This window comes from Trichosurus vulpecula, chromosome 1, assembly GCF_011100635.1.
Source record: "Trichosurus vulpecula isolate mTriVul1 chromosome 1, mTriVul1.pri, whole genome shotgun sequence".
NCBI lineage: Eukaryota > Metazoa > Chordata > Mammalia > Diprotodontia > Phalangeridae > Trichosurus > Trichosurus vulpecula.
In genome coordinates, this window is record NC_050573.1 from 129866782 (window position 1) to 129890916 (window position 24135).

At 36.7% G+C, this 24135-nt stretch overlaps 1 protein-coding gene across 3 annotated transcripts in view; it reads left to right on the top strand.

The window, feature by feature from the left end:
- Positions 1 to 24135, top strand: part of CSMD3 (CUB and Sushi multiple domains 3) — a 1625828-nt gene that overhangs the window by 1388025 nt on the left and 213668 nt on the right. For all 3 annotated transcript variants that reach the window (XM_036758935.1, XM_036758944.1, XM_036758952.1), the window contains one exon: positions 186 to 389. In XM_036758935.1, coding sequence (XP_036614830.1) covers positions 186 to 389 — 204 coding nt within the window. The remainder of the gene's footprint in view (positions 1 to 185; positions 390 to 24135) is intronic.

The window sequence follows — 24135 nt, forward strand, 5'->3', positions numbered from 1 at the left end:
ATCTCATTTGAATAGTATTTTAATCTGTGAAATATGAGGAACTTTTAGGAATTAACTAGTTTTTTTTTTTTTAGTTTAGAAATAAATGAATAACCTTTGAAGTATCTGTACATAGTAGCATTTGAAAATCTGTATTTCTCTATCAAATGTAAAATTGAAATCAACAATTGTTTGTATGCATGCAGCTGTTCCGAGAACAAGTGCAACACAATGCAGTTCTGTTCCTGAACCAAGATTTGGAAGAAGGATTGGCAATGAATTTGCAGTTGGTTCATTGGTTCTTTTTGAATGTAATCCAGGATACATTCTCTATGGATCCATAGCAATTAGATGTGACACAGTGCCCAATTCTTTGGCACAATGGAATGATTCCTTACCTACATGTGTTGGTAAGTAAATAAAGATGTATGTTTTCTGATTACGTGTATTTTAAAGGGATGGATCATCTGAAATTTTTCTTCTTTGATTCCAAAACTCAATACTTCACTCAAGATATATTTTTCTTTTGGCTATCATACTTAAACATGTAAAATGAAGTGGAAAATTGAGGCAATTATCTTGATAATTCAAGCAAAGGAAAAAGTGTGTAGTTTGAATTATCAGGACAATTGTCTAAGTTTTGCCTGCTTCATTACATGCTCATTTACATATATGAGTATTTACACTCAACTGTAAAATTATGTGTCAATGGATTTTTGATATACATTGAAGGAATAATGCACTTTAAAATGGTTGCCACAGATTTAAAACATAATGGCCTTTAATCCAGTATGATATTTCTTTAATCCAGGGGGACTGAAATAATTATTTGTTAACTGTGTATAATGCCTTATATTCAGGTATAGTAGTGTTTCCACAACTCAACATTTTTAGTAGCCTTGTTTGGCAAATTTTTATATTTCTGGATAAATTTCATAGATTTGAGTAAAAAAAAGAAAAAGCTCCGTAATTTGCATATAAAGACCCTAAGGATCATCTCTGTTTTCACTGTGATAATTTGGTTATAGACTTTTAGGAAAGGTTTCTAAAGCTCACTGTTCTGAAAGTCTTTTATTCAACCTGTCACAAGCAGTAGGCTGTAAAAACTTAAATAATTGGAAAGGTTGGGAAAAGGATATTATAATTGAGTTTTTGGATTAATTTTGGAGTTAAACATGTTTTAACTCTTAGTTTTGAATCTTCCTAAAATGAACTAATGTGCTTTCTTGTACCAGTGAATATGTCATTCTCAATATAATTGTTTCTGTTACTGACCTATAACCAGAAATAGTTTTTAAAAATAAATTGTTGCTCTAAGTTCATTATTTTCTCTTTTGCTGTGTTACTGAAAGCACAGAAAATAGATTGAGATTAATTGAATGTTTAATTCTAATTAATTGAGATCTTAGTGGTCATATGGTTCAACAAAATAGAAGAGAAAATAAAGTAAAAATTAATTTTAAGATGACCTATTTTCTCTCTCTGTTCACATGAATTTTGGATGGCCTTTTACAATAATGTATCTTGCCACATGGAAGAATAAATCTCCCGTGATAATAAAATTTTAACTCTCATTTATCATATTTTATTAAATTGTCATTATTTCAAGTACCACTAACCATTGAGTCACTAAGCTTTCTTTAAGTGCCTACTATGTTCCATGCACTGTGCTAAGCACTAGTGATGCAAAGAATGGTGGAAACAGTCCTTGATCACAAGGTCATCATGACCATTTTCAACATAAATTTCTATTTTGGAGGCTGTACTTTCTCCCTCTAGAGAAACAGTGCAATTGGAATTGGTTGAACCCCATTCGCCAAAATATGTGTATTGATAGGATATATGTAAACAAAGGCCTCTATTTATATCATGCATCCCAAAGTCTATATAATTTATAAGTCTGGGAATGTTTTATTCTCTCAATAATTTATTTAGCTTACTCCCCTTATTCTAACAAAAATGGATTCAACCCAAATATGACAATTGTATTCAGATAGAGGAAAAAAAGTAGATCCAATTCAAATAATTCAGTTCAGCGTTAAGCGTTTGTTATGCGCAAGGTGCTGTGGCTATTTATTAATATGAACATTATTGTCAAATACATATTTCTGTATATACTCATATATGTATATATGTGTTTATATGTACACACACTTAAATGGCACTGCCCCTACCTTTAGTGAGCTTTCATTTTAGCAGAATGAGATATCGATTAAGCAGCTTTTATTAGCAATGTGCTATGTTAGTGCTGATGGGCAGCAAGGTGGCACAGTGTATAGAGCCCTGGGCCTGGAATCAGAAATATTCCCCTTTCTGAGTTCAAACCCAGCCTCAGACATTTACTAGCTGTGTGACCCTGGGCAAGTAGTTCAACCCCATTTGCTTCAGTTTGTTCATCTGTAAAATGAGCTGGAGAAGGAAATGGAAAACCACTCCAGTGTCTTTGCTAAGAAAACTCCCCAAAAGGATCACAAAGTGTCGGACATGATTGAAAAATGACTAAACAATAACAAAAAATGTTAGTGCTGGGAAGCATCCTAAATATCTTCTGGTCATGCTCCCCAGTAGATTCATGATTTAATAGAATTTTGAAAGTGATCATGATTTTGAAGATCATATTGGCCAATAACTTCTCTTTCCAGGTAAGACAACTGAAGGCCAAAGAGTAAATGACTTAAAGAAAATTATTCAACTATCAGATTATTGAGGAGGATTAAATCCCTTAATTTCAGTTTCAATCGCTCAACAAACATTTATTAAATGTAGTAGTAGTAGTTGTAGTTGTTGTAGTGGTGGTAGTAGTAGTGGTAGTAGTAGTAGTAGTAGTAGTAGTAGTAGTAGTAGTAGTAGTTGGCTATGTGGCAGGTACCAGGCCAGGCCTTAGAGATTGTATCAGTAAGGCAAGATTCATAATATCGGTGGTGACCATGAATATGCCTGTGTAGTTTGGAATCACGAAGTGTATGAGACTCTCTGTATAGAAGGCAACAGAAGTAAAACATTTATTCAGACACCAAGGATCAAATTCCAGAACCAATAACCCCAATTAGACATAGCAGTAATTATATTCCAAAACCAGTAAGTCCACCTCAGTGTAACAGCAAGGAGATGAAAATACAGTATCACAGCAAAGAGACAAGCCATCCTGTAATCTTCCCTTCTGCTAGGGCCTTCCCATAAACACTCACTCACAAATCCTAACTGCTTGCCTGTGTCCTCTCCTCCAGCAATTCTGAAAGACTGCAATTCTCAGAGCCCTTCCGGTTCTCTCTCTCTCTACCTCTCTGTATCTCTTCCATTTCTCTGTCTCTCACAGCTCTCTGTCTACTCTTCACTGTCTTCTTCTTCCTTCTTCTCAAAACTCTCTTAGTCTCCTTAGCTCTCTAGTCTAAGCTTAATGGCTACTCACAGGGTATATATACTTTGTTTAGGGCCCTGGGGCTTAGGACCTACTTAGCAAATGGCCTTTCCTATAAACAGGCCTCTCCTAATCAAACTTCCCTTAACTAGCTCCACCTCAGTCCTATTAAATGGGTGGGGAAGATCTTTGATCACATTAGCACCACAGAGATGCTAAACAAAATAAAGTTGCATCTGTCCTCAAGGAATTTACATTCAAAAAAGAGAGAAAGCTTGTACACATGTAAGTATATGATCAGCCATATCAAATACTGCAGAGATCAAGAATGAGGATTGAGAAAGTGTCATAATGATAATTTGGCAATTAATATATCATTATTAATTTTGGACAGAACAATTTCAGTTCAGAGATAACCCCCCCTTCCCAACACCACCACCACCACTCCAGTCCCACTCCCCATTGCAAAGGGTGGGACAGTGAGTAAGGAGACAAAGAAGAGGCAATTAACTTTTTTCTTTCTAGGACTTTGTGACTGGCAGGAGAGATGTAGGAAGATGGCTTGAGGGGACTATAGGGTCATGTGTGAGTGTTTTTCTGTTTAAAGGATTGGGGAGCTTAATCATGCTTGTAGATAAACAGGAAAGGAATCAGTCAATGGGGAGAAATTGGAGATTAGGTAGAGAGTGGGTATTTATGGAGTCAGTTGGGTAGAGGAGATGGGAGGGAATGGGTTCAAGGCATTAGGAAGGGTTTATGTAGAGAGGTTGGGCTTGGGGATAAGCAAGCTACCTCTTCATCAGACTGGGATAAAGGAGTAGAATGAGGGATCACTTCAAGGTAGTTTTGAAGTGGAGAAAAAAGAAGAGAAAGTTCATGGGGGTGCCTTAGATTTTATCAGTAAACTATGAAGGGAGGTCCTCCACTGAGAGTGTTGGGGGAAGGAGTTTATGATGAACTAGAAAAAAAAAGAAAAGTTTTGGAATAACGATTATGGGGAATAAGATAGAGAATCAATTGCGAGGGGGTGGAGGAAAGATTACCTCACCAATAGTGAGGGCCCAGTTAGGATTGGATAGCATAAAGGAAAAAAAGAAAAGGGAAAAGAAGGGAAGGAGAGAAGGGGAGAAGAAGAGAGCAGAGGGGGACAAAAGGGAGAGGAAGAAATAATTGTTTGTATAGGATCTACTATAGCCAGGTACTATGCTAAGTATTTTTTTTACTTATCTCATTTGAGCCTTACAACACTATGAGGTAGGTGCCATTATTATCCCAATTTTATATTTGAGGAAACTGAGGCAAACAGGTTAAGTGACTTGCCTCAGGGTCATATGGTGAGTGAGGTGAGATCTGAACTCAGATCTTCCTAACTCCAGGTTCAGTGCTCTATCCATTCTACTACCAGCTTCCTCATAGATACCAAATTTTTCAGTGGATCCAGTTAGCAAGAATGAGTGACTTCCTTTGCTTTATCCAGTGGTAGAAATTGAGAAGACAGCTCTTGAAAGTAATGCCATATTGTCCTTTGGGCAGGTATGAAAGGTGAAAAGATGAGAAACCAAGAGATTTGAGAGTGGAGGATAATATAATATCAAACTGGTTAGCAATAAGGTTGGAAGTGGGAAGAGAAAAAAGTGAAGCCTAAGCAGGAGTGAAATTATAGTTCATTGAGAAGATATAGAACAGATTTAAGAGGACTGGTTGATGGAATTATAGCAAGTTATGATTGGGTAAAGAGATTTCAGAGAAATGGTGTGGGAAATGGCAAAATCAAGACTGTGAAAATCCCTACAATTTGCTGAGGATTGGAGAAGCATATGATGGTGGAGGACATTGAGGAACTGGAAAAGTAGGATGTTTAAGATCACATTAACATATATGTTGAAGCCCTATTGTTTAAGGACTGAAGTTATTAGGATATAGTGGAAGAATGTGAGCCAACTACTGCTCTACTTGAAAAAGGAAGGATAATGACCTGAAAGTTCATTCCAATAATTATCACCAGGATATGGATTGGCTAATATATTTGGATAGAGCAAGCCTCGAAAGAGGAGGCTTACAGAAATTTTAGTCTATGTTTAGTAAGGAAAAATTGCCCTGTGGTTCACGGGCCCTCCAGCCCTGCTTGGATGCCAGTTGCTTGGGGCTTTGAAGTCTTTGGATATTGTTTATTGGGATATTTCTTTATGTAAGAATAAGAATCTCCTAATAGAATAGGTAGAATAAGCTTGAAAATATTAACCTTGGAATTAGTTAAATGAGCATAGCTATAAGTTAAACTCATCACAACGTTAATTGTCCTTTTAAGAATTCTTTGAGTGTACACAGTGTGTTTATTTTCACATTGTGGCTTCAGAGTAGTACTCAAGAGGTTGACATTTTCCTTTGAGGCATTTTCTCCCTACAATCAAGGTAGGCTGTCACTTCCTGGAAACAGTTAGCTTTATCTAATGCACGTGATCTGAGATGCAGTCTTTGACTAGACTACCACTGGTTGTCATGTCTCAGGGTTCAATACCAAGATCCTCTGCTCAGGATGGGAAGGTAGAATAGGGAGATTATCTTTGACAGTCAGAGAGGTAGCTGTTGGCTGATTCTAGAATACAGCATTACCATAATTCAGTTGCCCCCCACTTTGCTGTGGCTATATCTAGACTCTAAAGTCACACCAGCACCTGTACAATACCAGATCCATGTAGTTACCTTAGAAGAGCATATAGTCACCAAAATTAAGACTGATGGATTTGCAGTCTTCTCATTGTGGGTACTCCCTTCACTAAAGTAGATCATTTTTCTTCTTATCCTAAAACATTCTTTTGCATGTTCTCACCTGAAACTTCCATAGAAAAGCTTTCTCCGATTCTGGAGGTCTTCTAACATCCCTGACCACTATAGTACCCAAGCTGGCCATCTGCTATTCCTTATTCCTGATCACCATACCTGATCATCACACCTCCTTTTTCAGTCATCCATTTTTATGGCTATCTTTTATGTCAATCATTATGTGTTTCAGTTTTTGTTGGTAATATATTACATCTTTGTTGTTCAGTCATTTTCAGTCCTGTCCAACTCTTCATGACCCATTTGGAGTTTTCTTTGCAAGGATATTGGAGTGATTTGCCATTTCCTTCTCCAGTTCATTTTACAGATGAGAAAACTGAGGCAAACTAGGTTAAATGAGTTGCCCAGGGTTACACAGCTAATAAGTGTCTAAGGCTGGGTTTGAACTCAGGGAGATGAGTCTTCTTGACTCTGTACCCAACACAGTATCCCTTGTGACACCTAACTGCCCTATATTGCATCCTGTATATGTCTGTTACTCTCTTTGTTATTGCCCTTTAGGCCACATATAATATCAACTCTTTGTAGGTTGGTTTCTTCCTAATATTGAAATTCCTCAAGAAGTCATGGCAGGAATAGCATAAGGCAAATGAGCCTCAGAACTAAGTTTGAAAGAGCATCAGTAGCAGTAGGTGGTAGGGGAGAGCAGTCTGTTTTCTTATCCTCCCACCTTTCTCCCCTACTCTGCATTGTTAATCTTGTTACCTTAAATCAGTATCTCTCATAGTATTCTCTCCACTGTCCTCCTTTTCCTCTCAAAGAAGCTGCACTGTAATTCAAGCCATCACCACCTCTCACCTATATCAGAAATAACTTTGGATTTGTGTGGTTTAGATTTGCTTGCCTGTACATGCATTGTTAACTACCTATCCCCCTTCAACTCCCTCACTAAGAATACAAGCTACATGAAGACAATAATTCTACCAGTATATTCCCAGGCCCTAGTACATTGTCTTTCATGTAGGAGGTGCTTAATAAAGATTTCTTTGAATTAATAGAATTAGTCCTGAACTAATAATAAGGCAAAGTGAGAAGAAAGAAGGGGTTTGAGGCCAGTAGGGAAGTAGGGTTGGAGATAGAGTAACTTCTTGGAACTCTAAGAAAGAAGAGAAAGGAACGTAAATTTGAGGTAGGGTATAACAGTTCTTATGGACAGGAGGTCTTCAGAAGAGGGTGCAACAGAGTGGCCATTCATATACCAGGTTTGTATCTAAAGCAAGCATAGGTGAGTTTAGAATCTCGAAACAATTTTTCCCCTTTATCACTATAGGCACAAGCATGTTTTAAATGTAGTCCTTAAATTTATTTCTAATATAAAGTTAAGATGTTCCAAGTTCTGAAGAGTTATAAAATTCGCCATACTCATGATTGCCATAGATGACTAGTTAGAATTCATAATAACACAGTGCTTTCAGATTGAGAAAACTTATTATTGCATTTGTAGAAAGTTAACAGGTAAAGAAACTCTGCTCTAACAGTACAAGTTGGGGCCTTCTCTGAAATTTAGACTCTTAAGAAAGTTGCCTAGAACACTGAGTTGTTAAGCGACATACCAAGGATCATCAAAACTCCAAAGTTTCAAAGGCAAGACTTGAACCCAGTTCTTCCTGACTCTTAGTACACCTCTCTATCCACTACATCATGCTGCCTTTCTTTCAGTATTACCATAACCTCAGTTTTATACAGAGATAAACCACTTACCCAAGGTCATAGATAGTCAGCATGAGGGCTGAGATTCATTCTTAGGCTTCATGATTCCAAAGCGAGCACCTTTCCACTAAACCCCTTAACCTCCGTATTAAGTTGTGCCATCCAAAAGCCAAAAGATCCTTGTGCTAAGAAGGGGGTTACAGACCTAAAGAATTAATTACTCCATGTATACTTTTCTTCCTGTGCCAATAAAAGTTGTGAAATATAGATGAATTGGAAATTGCATTGGATCAAATCAGTTTAATAATTGAAGCACTGGACATAGATATGGCTATACTAAGTTGCATCAACACCATAGTGAATGTTTAAACACTCTTTTGCAAAGAACAGGTATCAATCATTCTGCTTGCTCCTGCTTTTGCCAGTAATTCTTTAGGTACTTTACATGACACTGACCTTTATTTTGTTTGTGTAGGTGATGACAGATTTGATCAGTTACATAAGTATAAAATAGAGTGGCTCTATTCATTCCAGTTGCATTTCCCTCCCATTTAACTGACTGCTTCGAATTTGTGATAAAATAGGCTAAGAGGCTGAAAAGCAGTGTCCATCACTGTGGGAACAAAACATTTCATCAATCTTATATTAAAAGCCATTTTCAAGGCAAAATCTCAATCTCTCCCCACCCCCCCCCCTCTCTCTCTCTCTCTCTTCCCTGTCTCCTTCTCTCCCTCTCTCCGTCTCCCGCTCCCTCTCCCTTCATCCCTCACTCCTTTCCTCTCTTATTTTTCTCATTTTCACAGTATTCAGTATCCACATTCATGTTAAATACTAAACTACTTAGATTTAAATTTGTGAATTACTCCTAAAAGAATAAGCATTTCACATCTTCCCATGTATTATACATGCAATTAAAAATTCAAATTAGCTATATATTGATGCATGCCATCATCAAAGAAATATTAAGCTGAGTATAGTCTACCAAGATACATGGGTGTGGTGTCTGATGGCAGGACTCTCTGCTGATAGTATAAGGATTTTGAATCCATTGACACACATTCTAGTGCCTTATCCAAAATATAGATATCTCTGTACAGATTGTAAGCAACCATAATACTTAATTTTCACTTGATGTATTCCTTTATTATTTTAAATTATTGTGCATGTTGTCCACCCGCCAAAACTGCAAGATTTTAAATTGCATTTAATATTAAGAATGGGAGTTTAAGGAGATTAAAAAAATATGACTTTCTTGACAATATAAATGATTAAACACTGGAGTTTGCTACTTAGGAATATTGTAAAAATCTGTCTCTGAAGTAGATTTAAGAGTAAGGTGGTTATAGAAACACAATATTTTTGTAAAAATAATGATAATAATTTAAACTTTAGTATATTAACTCTTTTATGTGTTTTGTTAGCTCTAATAAAACTGGCTTACTTGCTATTCCCTCTGTGTGACATTTTATTTCTAGCCTCCACGACTTTGTAGTTTTTCTTATGCCCGGAATGCTCTCCATCCTTACCTCTGCCTGGTGGAAACCTGAATTTCTTTTAAGGCTTACATTATGTCAAACCTCCTTAAAAAAGCCTTTCCTTAATTCTCTCAGTTGTTAGTTCCCACTCAGAATTCACTTTGTATTTATTTTGTATACAACCTGTATTTACTTTATCTATGAACATGTAGATCACAAGCTCTTTGAATGCAGGCACTGTTTTACCTTGTATTTGTTTTACTAAGGATTTTACATATATTTTATCTTTGGTGATCACAATACTACAAAGCAGATGTAATTAGTGTCCCCATTTTACAGATGAAGAAACTGAGGCTGAGATAGATTAAGTGACTAGACCAAGGATACACATCTGCTCACTGGGAAAGGGAATAAGCATTTATGTAGCACTTACTATGGGACAGACACCGTGCTAAGTTCTTTTTTATAAATATTTCATTTGATCATCACAACAGCTCTGTAAGGTTGTTGTTGTTTAGTCATTTTCAGTCGTATCTGCCTCTTCATGACCCCATGTGGGGTTTTCTTGGCAGAGATACTGGGATAGTTTGTTGTTTCTCCAGCTCATTTTACAGATGAGGAAACTGAGGCAAACAGGGTTAAGTGATTTTCCTAGGATAATACAGCTAGTAAGTGTCTGAGGCTGAATTTGAACTTAGTTCTTCCTGACTCTAAGCCTAGCCCTCCAGCCCAGCAGGTCCACTGTTCTACCCTGCTGCCCTGTGAGGTAGGTGCTATCATTATCTCCATTTTACAACTGAGAAAACTGTAGCAAATTGACATAAAGTGACCTTCCCAGGGCACATAGCTGGTAAGTATCTAAGGTCATATTGGAGCTGAAGTCATCCTTACCCCAAGCCTATTGCTCTAACCAAAGTGCCACCAGTTGCTTTTTCTCAGGCAGGATTTGAATTCTGGCTTCAATGCTTCTAAGAACAATCCAACAAGATGTCTTCTGTTATCTAGCACTGTTTGCCCTATCATGTACTAGGGATGATTTTATAAATCCATAAGTTGTTTTTGTTGTTCATTCATAGAGTCATGTTTGACTCTTTGTGACCCCTTGGACTATAGCACTTCAGGCATTTCTATCCTCCACTATCTCTCAGAATCTATCCAAGTTCATATTTGTTGCTTCCATGACACTATTTGTCCATCTCATCCTCTCATTTCCGCTTCTCCTTTTGCCTTCAATCTTTCTGAACATCAGGGTCTTTTCCAATGTGTCCTGTCTTCTTATTATGTACACAAAGTATTTAAGCTTCAGCTTCAATGTTTATCCTTCCAATGAGCAGTTAATTTCATTAACTGATTTGCTCTCCTTGTTGTCCAAGGGACTCTCAAAAGTCTTCTCCAGCACCATAGTTCAAGCATTAATTCTGCGGCACTCAGCTTTCCTACTAGTCCAACTCACACAACTGTATGTTATTACTGGAAAAAACTATAGCTTTGACTATAGGGAACTTTGTTGGCAAAGTGATATCTCTGCTTTTTTATGCTATCCAGATTTGGGATAGTTTTCCTTCCGTTGAGGAAGTGTCTTTTAATTTCATGGATGAAGTCACTGTCTGAACTGATCTTTGAGCCCAAGAATATGCAGTCTGACATTGCTTCCATTTCTATTGCCTCTATTTGCCATAAAGTGATGGGACCAGTTGCCATGATCTTACATTTCATTTTTTGTTGTTTTCTTTTTTAAATGTTAAGTTTCAAGCCAGCTTTTACACCTCCTCTTTCACACACATCAAAAGACTTTTTAAATTTTTCTTCACTTTCTGCTTCATCTTGATATTATCTACATATCTGAAATTGATGATATTTCTCCCAGCTACATTTATTTGATTCATCCAGCCTGGCATTTCACAAGATGTACTCTGCATTTAAGTTAAATAAGGTGATGCTGTATAGTCTTGTTGTACACCTTTTCCAATCTTAAGCCAATCAGTGGTTCCATGATTAGTTCTAATTCTGTTTCTTCTTGATCCTCATGCAGGTTCCTCAGGAGACAAGTAAGATGATCTGGTACTCCCATCTCTTTGTGGAGTTGCCACATTTTGTTATAGTCCATACAGTCAAAGGCTTTAGTCAATAAAACAGAAGCAGATGCCCTTGCTTTCTCCATAATCCAGAAAATGTTGGCAATTTAGTCTCTAGTTCCTCTCTCTCTTTGAAAACCATCCTGCTCTTCTGGTAATTCTTGGTTCACATATTGCTAAAGCTTTAGCTTACAGAATCCTAAATATAACCTTGCTGGTGTATGAAATGAGTCCAATTTGAACATTCTTTGGCATTGCCCTTCTTTAGGATTGGGATATAAAATGATCTTTTTTCCAATCCACTGGCTGCTGTTGAGTTTTCTAAACTTGCTGTCATGTTGAACACAGTGCTTGAACAGCGTCATCTTTTACCAATTTAAATAGCTCAGCTGGAATTCCATCACTTCCACTAGACTTATTGTTGGCATTGCTTCCTAAGGCCCCCTTAACTTTCTTCTCCAAGGTGTCTGGCTGTACATCAGTAACCACTATGCTTTCCCTCCATGCTTCCTAGATTTCCTGAAATGAGCATATCTTCTCTATGTACATTGCTATTAGCCCGTCCTCATCCCCTTTACTAAACTTCACCCTTATGCATATACTTGCAGAGCAGCATTGTAGTCATAAGTCTCCTCCCACCTAATCTCAGGATTAGTTCCAGTCTCCTTGCCAATCAATTTCTATTTACCTTGCTTAACACCCATATTTGTGTTAAAATATCTGAATTAATGGATTTATTGCTGACTCCTTTCTTGACTTTTTTTCCTGGATAATTTTGAGTGTCTGTTGAATCTCAAAATCACAGAAATTCACAATTAGGAGGTCCTTTGTTAGCTGTCTAATACAATTGCTATCTTTAAAAAAATTTCTAACTACAGCACAATCAAAAGTTGTCCTCTAGGTTTTGCTTAAAGACATCCAATGAATAGTAATACATTAACTACTGAGGTATTCCCTTCTACTTTGCTATAGATTTTAGGAAGTTTTTCCTTATATCAAGCCTAAATTTGCTACTTTGAAACTTATAACCAATAATCTTAGTCCTATCCTCTGGGCTCAGACAGGCTAAGTCTAAAAATACAATAAGATTGCCAGTCTACCCACTACCTGGGCTATCATTCTTTACACATAATCTAGTTTATTCATTTATTTATTCACGAAACATTTATTAAATGACTGCTATGTGCTAGGCATTGTGCTAAGGACTAGGGAAATAAAAAGAGGCAAAAGATGGTCCCTGCCCTCAAGAGCTTACAATCTAATTTGCAAACAAATCTATACAAAGCAAGCTACATAGAGGATAAATAGAAAATAAAAGAGGGGGGCAGCTAGGTGGCGCAATGAGTAGAGCACCGGCCCTGGAGTCAGGAGGACCTGAGTTCAAATTTGGCCTCAGACACTTGACACATGTACTAGCTGTGTGACCTTGGGCAAGTCACTTAACCCCAATTGCCCTGCCAAAAAGCAAAAAAGAAAAAAAAAAATTAAAGAGGAAAAGAACTGGAATTAAGAGAGGTTGGATAAGGTTTCCTGTAGAAGGTGGGATTTTAGTTGGGAGCTCAGTAATTGAAGCAAAGAAGAGAGAGAATTCCAGTCATAGGGAAAGCCAGAGAAAATCCCCAAAGTGAAGAGATGGAGTGTCTTGTTCAAGAAACAGCCAGGAGGTCAGAGTCACTAGATGGAAGAGTATATTTTGGGGAATAAGGCATAAGAATACTTGAATACCTGAATGGTAGGAGGGAACTTGCTTATGAAGGTGTTTGAATGCCAAACAGCTGATTTTATAATTGCTCCTGGAGGCAATAGGAAACAACTGGAGTTTATTGAAGAGAGAAGTTACATGATCAGACCTGTGTTTTAGGAAAATCATTTTAGTGGCTGAATGGAGAATGGATAAAAGTGGGGAGAGACTTGAGGCAAGCAGCCCCACCCAGGAAGCTGCTGCAGTAATCAAGGTGTGAGGTGATGAGGACCTGCACTAGAGTGGTGGCAGTGTCAAAGGAGAGAAGGCATATTCGAAAGATGTTGCAAAGGTGAAATCAACAATCAACAAGATGTGAGATTGGAGGTCAGCAGAGAGATGGAGGCAAGAAAAGTAGATTTGAGAATCATCAGCATAGAGGTGGTAATTAAATCCACAGGAGCTGATGAGATCACCAAGTTAAAGTTGTATTGAAGGAGAAGAGAAGAGAACCCAGATCTGAATCCTGAGGGACACTTCTGGTTAGACTGTGTGATCTGAAATGGGGTCCAACAGAGGAGATGGAGAAGGGGGAGTTAAGGAGGAAAACCAGGAAAAAATGGTATCCTGAATGTGATCAACAGGGATAAAGGCTACAGAGAGGGCAAGGAGAATGAGAATTAATAAAAGGCCATTGGATTTGGCAACTGAGAGTAACTTTGAAAAGAATGGTTTCAGTGAAAATAAAGTTGGAAGACATAGACTTCCTAAAATCTGCCAAATGAGTTGAACTCAATATCCCATTCAGAACAGTATACTCTTGGTCAGAACAATATGCTTTTATTGTTTTATTTCAAAAAATTACCTGCAGAAATCTAATCCTGAATTACTCTTTTACTTTCTTCCAACATAACTAAAATTGAGATCATCCATTACTTGTTGCCTGCAATAGCTTATTCCTACTGATTGCTTCCTACAGCCAGGGCTTCCTTATACTGAACTTTACTGTTCTTAGTTCAGAAGCCAACCAAAGACTTTTTCTCCTCTGTTTCTCCTGACCTCCTGCTCTCTCACTTATGAACAATTAGGAGTAATTCTTCTGCCAGCACCCAAATGAGGTAAAACAAGTTGCCTTGACTAGCTGGGCAAGAAATCCTGCAGGAACAATTCCACTTTCCCTTATATCCTCTCTTGGCCTTCTTCTTGCTGCCTCTTCACTCTGGTATCTTTAAAAGTTTGTGAAAGCCTTTAAACTCATGACCATTCTAGTTTAGATTTGTTGCCCCTTGGTTCAAATTTACTATTTCACTGATATAAGGAACTCTTGAATGAGATAACACCCTCTACCAATTGAGATATGCAAATGAACTGCAATTTTGCATCTTAGAAAACTACCTGTAAGGTTAAATGACTTAGAATCATAAGATCCTAGATACAGAGCTGGAAGGGACATCTGAGGCCATTTAAGCCAGTCCCCTCATTTTACAGGGAGGTTCAGTAACATGTCCAAAGTCACATAGCCAGTATGTATCAGAAACAGTACTTAAATCCAGAGCTACCTTAAGGCGAACCTAGCTCTCTCTGTGGTAACCACAAACTGCCTTTCTGAAGAAGAATAGAATAAGTGACAAAATACTTTCCCCCCTGTATTTTAAAAATAGTCATTACTTACCTAAAAGTAGTCACTTGAGTCAAGGTTTAGTAAATAATAGATGGGTAGTGTTTGGGCCTCCCCATGAAGGACTGAAATATGGAAAGATGTGGTCAAAATTGGCACAAGAATAGAACGTATAGGTGGATTGCAGTTTACACCTGTGGAGAGAGTACTCACATTCGTGAGATCACAGATCCACTAAAATATTAAATCTGTGATGGTGCTTTGCTATCAGATCATAAGTTTTTTGATAAATAAAATACATCCCCTTTGGATACCTTCTGATCTCAAATGGAATGTTGTGCTCATTTTGAGTAGGCCACTATCAGAAGTTTTATGCTTCTTTCTCCTAACACAAAACCCATAACACAATGCATGACATGGTATGTTTGATAATATGACAATAACAATAACAATATTTATATAGTACTTTGAGATTTTCAAAGCACTTTACATATATCATCTCATTTGATGCTCACAACAACTTTGAGAAATGGATGTTATTATAATCCTCTTTAATAAAGAAAGTTAAGGAAACCGAGGCAAACAGAGATTAAATGACCTACCCAGGGTCCCAGAGAAGAATTTGAACTCAGATCTTCCTGACTCCAAATCCACATTTTATTCCTTACACAACATAGCTATCTCTTTTACAGAGTTCACATCTAATATGGGGCTGTTCTTTAAAACTGAGCCAATAAAACCCCTCTCTATATTGCCAAATTACTTTTATGTAATTCACAATTATAATTAAATTCTAGTAGAAGTCTATTTTACAATTAAGTATGTGAACAAAACCCCAAAGATTCATGACTCTCTTATTATCTAAATATTTGATATACTCCCAACATTTGTTATACTTCCAGCCAGAAAACCACATGATATACTCCCTCTGATGTTTTGGGGTTCAGTTTGCCCTGGTGTCTACTAGCAGCTTTAACAGCAGAAGTCCTCAAGCTGTTTGGGATCTTAGAGGCTTGGAAGGATCAGCACTTCCATATTTCTGTCCCTGATGGTATCTGCTGTAAAGCCCCTACTTTCCTACCTGTTCCCTCTCAGCATTAAATCTTTAGTTCAGTTTTCAGCTAAATACCTGGGCTAATACCCTCACCTTGGCCTACCTTCTATTTATAGGCAGACCTAGGGAAGGCTTCCTTATTTATAAAGTGTCTCCCTGCCAGCCCCTGTACTTTGAGCTTGCCTTCTTTACAGAAAGGAGGGAGAAAAACATATAAGATCTCATTACACTTGAGTCCTAGCCCATCCTCCTCTAAGAAGAAGCAAAATTTACCATTGTCAATTCAAAGTTGTACCAATTTAATCTCTAATTTCCATGTGATATTGACATTGTACAAGCTACTTAAAATTAAAAAAAAAAAAACAAAAACCTCCAGCTCACAATTAATCTCAGCCTGGGTTCTCTTACTGACCAAAATAGCTTTTTTGTATTCTTAACAGACGTAAAGTTTTCAACAATTTTAAGTTTAACTGATATAAAATGTATTCAAGTGCAACAGTGCCATTTTCTCCTCAAATTTATTGTGCTAGAATTGTAGAAACCTATTTTCCAGAATCTAATAAAATGCCTTGCACATAGTAGGAATTGAATAAATGTTTGTTAAATTGGGTAGAATAGAATAGAAAACAGAATTTGAAGGAATTGAGGTCGGTTTTTCACTTCTGTCATTTTGGAAATTCACGTGATGAAGTGACCCAGAAAGACATCCTTTAACTTCGGTTTTTAGCCTTTATTTTGACCTTTTTTGAGGATCCTAGGATTTTTATTTTAATAACAAATAATTCATTTTCTCTCCCCCTTATTCCCTCAGTTGAAAATAAAAATCCTAAACCAAAAAAGTACAGTCAAACAAAAATATCTTCTTTGGCAATGTAAAAAAAAAAATCTCCTTTTTCAACCTGAGTACATCATCTCACTTAACAAGTAGATAGCATATTTCATCATAGAATTTCAGGCAGCTAGGTAGTGCAATGGATAGAGTATTGGACCTGGAATCAGGAAGATGTGAGTTTAAATCTGACTTCAGACATTTACTAGCTATGTGACCTGGGCAAGTCATAGCATCTGTCTACCTCAGTTTTCTCAAATATAAAATGGAAATAATAATAGCATTTATCTCTCAGGGTTGTGAATGTCACAATGTCTGGTGCACAATAGGCACTTAATTGCTTTTTCCCTTCTCTCTTCCCTCCAAAATCATTTCTGGTCATTGCACTCTAGAGTTCTTAATTATTTCAAACTTACTTGTCTTTATAATATTGTTCTCTTAAAAATTATTGTCCTAGTTCTGCTCATTTTATTCTGCATCAAATAATACAAATCTTCCTATATTTCTTGGGAACCATCCCTTTCATTATTTTGTATGGCAAAAGAGTAGTCCAATGCAGTCATGTATTATAATATGTTCGATTTGTTCAGTCACTCAATTAGTTTCAAGTTCCTTGCTACCACAAAAAGAGCTGTTATCTAAACAGCTGGAGAAACATTAATTGCTCATGGGTAGGCCGAGCCAATATAATAAAAAGGACAATTCTACCTAAATTAATTTACTTATTCAGTACCAAACTAATAAAACTACTAAAGAATTATTTTATTCAGCTAGAAAAATAATTGCAAAATTCATCTGGAAGAAAAAAATGTCAGAAATATCAATGGAATCAATTTTAAAAAATGAGAAGAAAGCAACCTAGCAGTACTAAATTTCAAATTATATTACAGACCAGTAATCATCAAAGCAGTTTGGTACTGCCTAAGAAATAGAGTGGTGAATCAATGCAATAGTTTAAGTACACAATACAAATGACCCTAATAATCTAGTTTTTAATAAACCCCAAAATCCAACTCTTCAGGGCAACAAGTGACAAAAATTGCAGGGAAAACTAGAAAGCAACTTGAAAGAAACTAGGTATAGACCAATATCTCACCTAATATCCAAGATAAGGTCAAAATGGGTAATGATTTAGACATAAAGGATTCTATAAGCAAATTAAGGAAGCATGGAAAATTTTACTTGTCAGATCTATGGATAAAGGAAAAATTTATGACCAATAAAGAGATAGCATCACAGAAAGAAAAATGAATAATTTTGATTATCTGAAATTAAAAAGTTTTTTGCACAAATAAAATTAGTGCAGCCAAAATTATAAGAAATGCTGGAAACTGGAGCAAAAAAATTACAGCAAGTTTCTCTGATAATGGCCTCATTTCTCAAACATATAAGGAATTGAGTTAAATTTATAAAAGTAAGAGCTATGATATGGATATGATAAGGATATAAACAAGCACTTTTCAGAAGAAAGAACCAAAGCTATCTATAATCATGAAAAAGTATTCTAAATCTTTACTGATTAGAGAAATGCAAATTAAAACACCTCTGAGGTGCAATCTCACACCTATCAAATTAGCTAATATGGCAGAAAAAGAAAATGAGGGGATGTAGAAAAATTTGGACATTAATGCACTGTTGAAGGAGTGAATTGGTCCAAACATCCTGGAGAATAATTTGGAACTATGCCCAGAGACTATAAAACTGTGCAGACTCTTTGAGTATTATCACTACTAGGTTAGTGTCCCAAAGAGATCAAAGAAAAACAAAAGGACATATATACATATATATATATATATATGCATGTATGTATGTATGTATGTACATATGTATGTATATGTATAATATATGTATATATGTATAAATAAATAACATGTACATATATATGTACACACACATACATCATTTTGTATCATCAAAGAATTTAAAATTGAGGGAATGCCTATCAATTGGTAAATGACTAAATAAGTTGTGGTATGTGATTGTAATGGAATACTATTGTGCTATGAGAAATGACGAGTAAGATCATTTCAGAAAAATGTAGGAAGACATATATGAACTGATGCAAGAGAGGAGAAGTAGCAGAATACTGTACACAGTAACAGCAACATGGTAATGATGATCAATTGTGGAAGACTTAGGTACTCTGCTCCAATGATCCTAGACATTTCCAAAGGACTTATGATAAAAAGTGCTGTCCACTTTCAGAGAGAGAACTAATGGAGTCTTAATACATTTAGAAGCATTTTTTTTAACTTCCTTCATTTTTCTTTTCTTTTTTTTTGCACCATGGCTAATATGGAAATATGTTTTGCATGACTTCACATACATAATTGATATCATACTGCTTGCCTTCTCGTTGGATGGGGGAGAGGTAGGAGGTAGGGGGAGAATTTAAATCTATTTTAAATGAATATTACAAATAAATAATTTTTAAAAGCTGATATAAAATTTTTGTACATATGCATTCCATTCTTCTTTGAACTTTGTGCTATAGGTCTAGGATAGTAATGGTATTGCTGGCTTTAAGGACATACATATTTAAGTGACTTTTAGAGTCTTATTTATAAACTGACTTCCAAAATGGCTAGATCATTTTAAAACTCCACTCACAAACAGTGCAATAATGTGCTTGTGTTCCCCCAGATCCTCCAATGTTTGTTATTTCCTGTTTTTGTCAATTTTATCAATCTGATAGGTATGAGATGTATTCTCAGAATTGTTAAATTTCCATTTCCCTAACTAATAATAATAATAATAACATTTATGTATTGCTTAATGTGTGCCAGGCACTGTGCTAATTGACTTATAATTATTATTTCATTTGATAATCACAACAACCCTGGGAGGTAGATTCTAGTATCATACCTATTTTTGCAGATAAGGAAACTGAGGCAAACAGAGGTTAAATGACTTGCCTAGGCTCACAGAGCTAGTGAGGCCAGATTTGAACTCAGATCTTCTTGGCTCAATACTCTACCCACTGACCCTGCTAATTGCCTTAACTACCTAGTAATTAAGAACCTTTTGTTTGTTTGCTTGTTTTTATGGCTATTGTTAGCATACATTTCTTTAGGAAACTGCATGGTCATATCAAAAGGTTGTCCTTTGAATCTATCATAAGAATTATTCCATGTAGAATTAATGAACCAGGGGCGGAGCCAAGATGACCGCATGAAGGCAGCGTCTTACCGGAACTCTCTCACAAGGTCTGTCAGATTCCTATAAAAAAGTGAATTTGAGCAGATTTGAGAGAGTCAGAAACTGCAAGCAGTGTGCGTGGGGCAGATTTCCAAGTCCGGAGAGTCTGAAAGGCCGGAGGCACGAACCTGTAGGCTCGGAGAGTGCTCGGTGCGAAGCTGTTCCAGACCAAGGCGGAAGCAGCTGGCCGGGAAATCCATGTGGGAGACAGGCTGGGAGAAAGCTGGGCGCCGGAAACCGGCGGAGATCCCCAGGACTCCCAACACAGGACGGCAGTCTATGGAATTGATGGGAGGCAGCGCAACGCCACTGGCCATGAAATACCTTCTCCAGAAGTTTGCAGCCCAAATGTATTAAACACAGCTTCTTGAACTTCCGGGACAATAATGGCCACGTAAACAGCTCTAATCCCTCCCCTCCCCACCCAGAGAATCCCTCGGGGAAAAAAAAAAAAAAGAATGCTGGAACTGAGCAGTAAGTAGTGGGGCTTCAGTGGTCAAATAGCAGAAGTTCATTAGTCCCATAGGGGCAGAGTCGGCAGGGGTCAACTCCAGGAGCCCAGACGTAACCTTGCTCCCCCAGGGGAAGTGCCAGACATCAGCTCAAACAACAAACAGCTGAGACCATTGCTGAAAAGCAAGTGCTGGAGAGCACCCACAGGGAGTGAGACGCCAGGGAGCCAGATCCCTCCCCCACACCTCAGGAAACTAAAGGTTATACTTCTAGACTCACAACCCCCAGAATAAGAAAGCTGGGACAGAAAGCCCTGAGGCCCAAAGGTAGAATTCATTGTAAAGCCAGCAAAAGGCAAACCAACATGAAGAAGAACACAAAAAAACCGAGGACAATAGATTCTTTTTATGGAGACAGGCAGGATCAAAATACAAATATGTAAGAGGAAAGTAACGATACTGTAGATACATCAGGTACCTCAAAAGGTAATATGAACTGGTCTCCAGCCCAAAAAGCACTGCTGGAAGAGCTAAAGGAGGATTTTAAAAACCGAATTAGGGAGCTAAAAGAAAATATGGAAAAAATGGAAAAAAATCCACTGATGAAATCAAGTCCCTAAAGAATAAGATTGGCGAAATGGCTACGGAGATTCAGAATCTAGAGAGAGAAAAGGACACCCTGAGAGGAAAAATCAACCAATTGGAAAAGGAGACTCAAAAGCAAAATGTAAACACTAACTCATTAAAAATTAGACTTGAGCAAGTGGAAGCTAATGAATCTATGAGGCACCAAGAAGCAATAAAACAAAATGTAAATAATGAAAAAATAGAAAAAAATGTGAAATATCTGATTGGCAAAACAACTGACCTGGAAAATAGATCCAGGAGAGACAATTTGAGAGTTATTGGTCTACCGGAAATCCACAATGAAAAAAAGAGCCTTGACAGTATCTTAGAAGAAATTATCAAAGACAACTGCCCAGAGGTCCTAGAACCAGAGGGCAAAACAGTCTTTGAAAGAATTCACCGATCACCCCCTGAAAGAGATCCCAAACTGAAAACACCAAGAAATATTATAGCCAAATTTCAGAGCTATAAACTCAAGGAGAAAATACTGCAAGCAGCCAAAAAGAAGCAATTCAAATATCGTGGAACTACAGTCAGGATCACGCAGGATCTCTCACCTTCCACATTAAAAGACAGGAGAAATTGGAATATGATATTCTGAAGGGCAAAGGAGCTGCGACTACAACCAAGGATCAACTACCCAGCAAAACTAAGCATAATTTTCCAGGCAAGGCGATGGACATTCAATGAAATAAGGGAATTCCAGACCTTCCTGATGAAAAGGCCAGAACTCAATGGAAAATTTGATCTCCAAATACAAACCTCAAGAGAGACATAAAAAGGTAACCAGGGGGAAAAACCCCACAAACCTTATTAACCAATAAGGGAAGGTTGTTTACATCTTTATGTGGGATTATATCATCTTATGTATGTTTTTATATATGTATATATATATGTGTGTGTGTGTATATGTGTGTATATGTGTGTGTATATATATATATATATATATATATATATATATATATATATATATATATACACATATATAAGTCATTCTTGAGAATGGTACAGCTATTATGACAATTGAAAGGGATATACATAGGTTGTGAATGCCTGTATAAATTAACTGATGTAAAGATATAAAATATAAGTAAGAGATATGAAGGGAGGGCTATGAGGGAAGTGGTAAGGAGGTAGTAGAAAAGGGTAAATTACACCAAATGAAGTGGCACAAAAACATATTATAGTAGAGGGAAAGAAGGGAGGGAGAAGAGCAGTATTTGAGCTTTACTGTCATCTGATCTAGTTCAAGAAGGGAATAACATACTCTGATAAGTTTAGAAATCTAACTTGTCCTATGGGAAGTGGGAGGGTAAGGGGGGAAAAAGGGAGGGGGGTGGTCAGAAGGGAGAGGAGAAGTAGCAAGTGGGTAATGGTAAGATAAGGGAGGGGAATAAAGAGGGAGGGTTAACTGAGGAAAGTGGCAGTCAAAAGCAAAACTTTGTTGAGGAGGAGAAGGGGAAAGGGAGAAATAAAAGCATAAACAGGGGGAATTAGGATGGAGAAAAAGACACAGATAGAAATCATAACCCTGAACGTGCAGGGGATGAATATTCTCACAAAACAGAAGCAGATAGCAGAATGGATTAAAAACCATAATCCTACAATATGCTGTTTACAAGAAACGCATTTGAAACAGGGGGATACACATCGGGTAAAGGTAAAAGGCTTGAGTAAAATAGATTGTGCCTCAGCCAAAGTAAAAAAAGCAGGTGTAACAATCCTAATCTCAGACAAAGCAAAAGTAAAGATAGATTTAATTAAAAGAGATAAGGAAGGACATTATATCCTGCTAAAAGGCACCATAAACAATGAAGCAATATCATTGCTTAACATTTATGCACCAAGTGGTAACGCATACAAATTCTTAGAGGAGAGGTTAAGGGAGTTACAGGAAGAAATAGACAGCAAAACTATAATATTGGGAGACCTCAACCTCCCCCTCTCTGAACTTGATAAATCTAACCTCAAAATAAATAAGAAAAAAGTTAAGGAGGTAAACAGAATCTTAGTAAAGGCACATATGACAGACCTCTGGAGAAAACTGAATGGGGATAAAAAGGAATATACTTTCTTCTCAAAAGTACATGGCAAATACTCAAAAATTGACCATGTGCTAGGGCATAAAAACCTCACAATCCAGTGCAGAAAAGCAGAAGTAGTCAATGCATCCTTTTCAGATCATGATGCAATAAGAATCATTTTTAATAAAGTACCATAGAAAAAATAAGCTAAAAACTAATTGGAAACTAAATAATTTAATTCTAAAGAATGAGTGGGCCAAAGAACAAATCAGAGAAACAATTAATAACTTCATTCAAGAGAATGACAATAATGAAACAACATACCAAAACTTATGGGATGCAACAAAAGCAGTTCTTAGGCTAAGTTTTATATCCCTAAATGCCTACATGAATAAAATAGGGAAAGAGGAGATCAATGATCTGGGCATACAGCTGAAAAAGCTAGAAAAAGAGCAAATTGAAAACCCCCAATTAAATACCAAATTAGAAATAATGAAAATCAAAGGAGAGATTAATAAAATTGAAACCATGAAAACTATTGAATTAATAAATAAAACAAAGAGCTGGTTTTATGAAAAAAACAATAAAATTGATAAACCTTTGGCCAATTTGATTAAAAAAAAAAGAAAGAAGAAAATCAAATTACCAGTATCGAAAATGAAAAGGGTGAGGTCACCTCTAATGAAGAGGAAATCAAAACAATAATTAGGAATTATTTTGCCCAACTGTATGCCCATAAATTTGACAACCTTAGAGATATGGATGAATATCTACAAAAACATAAACTGCCCAGGCTAACAGAGAAGAAAGTGAAATTTCTTAATAACCCCATATCAGAAAAAGAAATTGAGTATGCCATCAATGAACTCCCTAGGAAAAAATCTCCTGGGCCAGATGGTTTTACATGTGAATTCTATCAAACATTTAAAGAACAACTAATTCCAATACTTTGTAGACTATTTGGGAAAATAGGTGAAGAAGGAGTCCTACCAAATTCTTTTTATGACACAAATATGGTACTAATACCCAAACCACGTAGAGTCAAAACAGAGAAAGAAAATTATAGACCAATTTCTCTAACGAATATTGATGCAAAAATTTTAAATAAAATATTAGCAAAAAGATTGCAGCAACTCATTACGAGAATAATACACTATGACCAGGTAGGATTTATTCCAGAAATGCAAGGCTGGTTCAATATTAGGAAAACTATTAGCATAATTGACCATATCAACAACAAAACTAGCAGAAACCATATGATCATCTCAATAGAT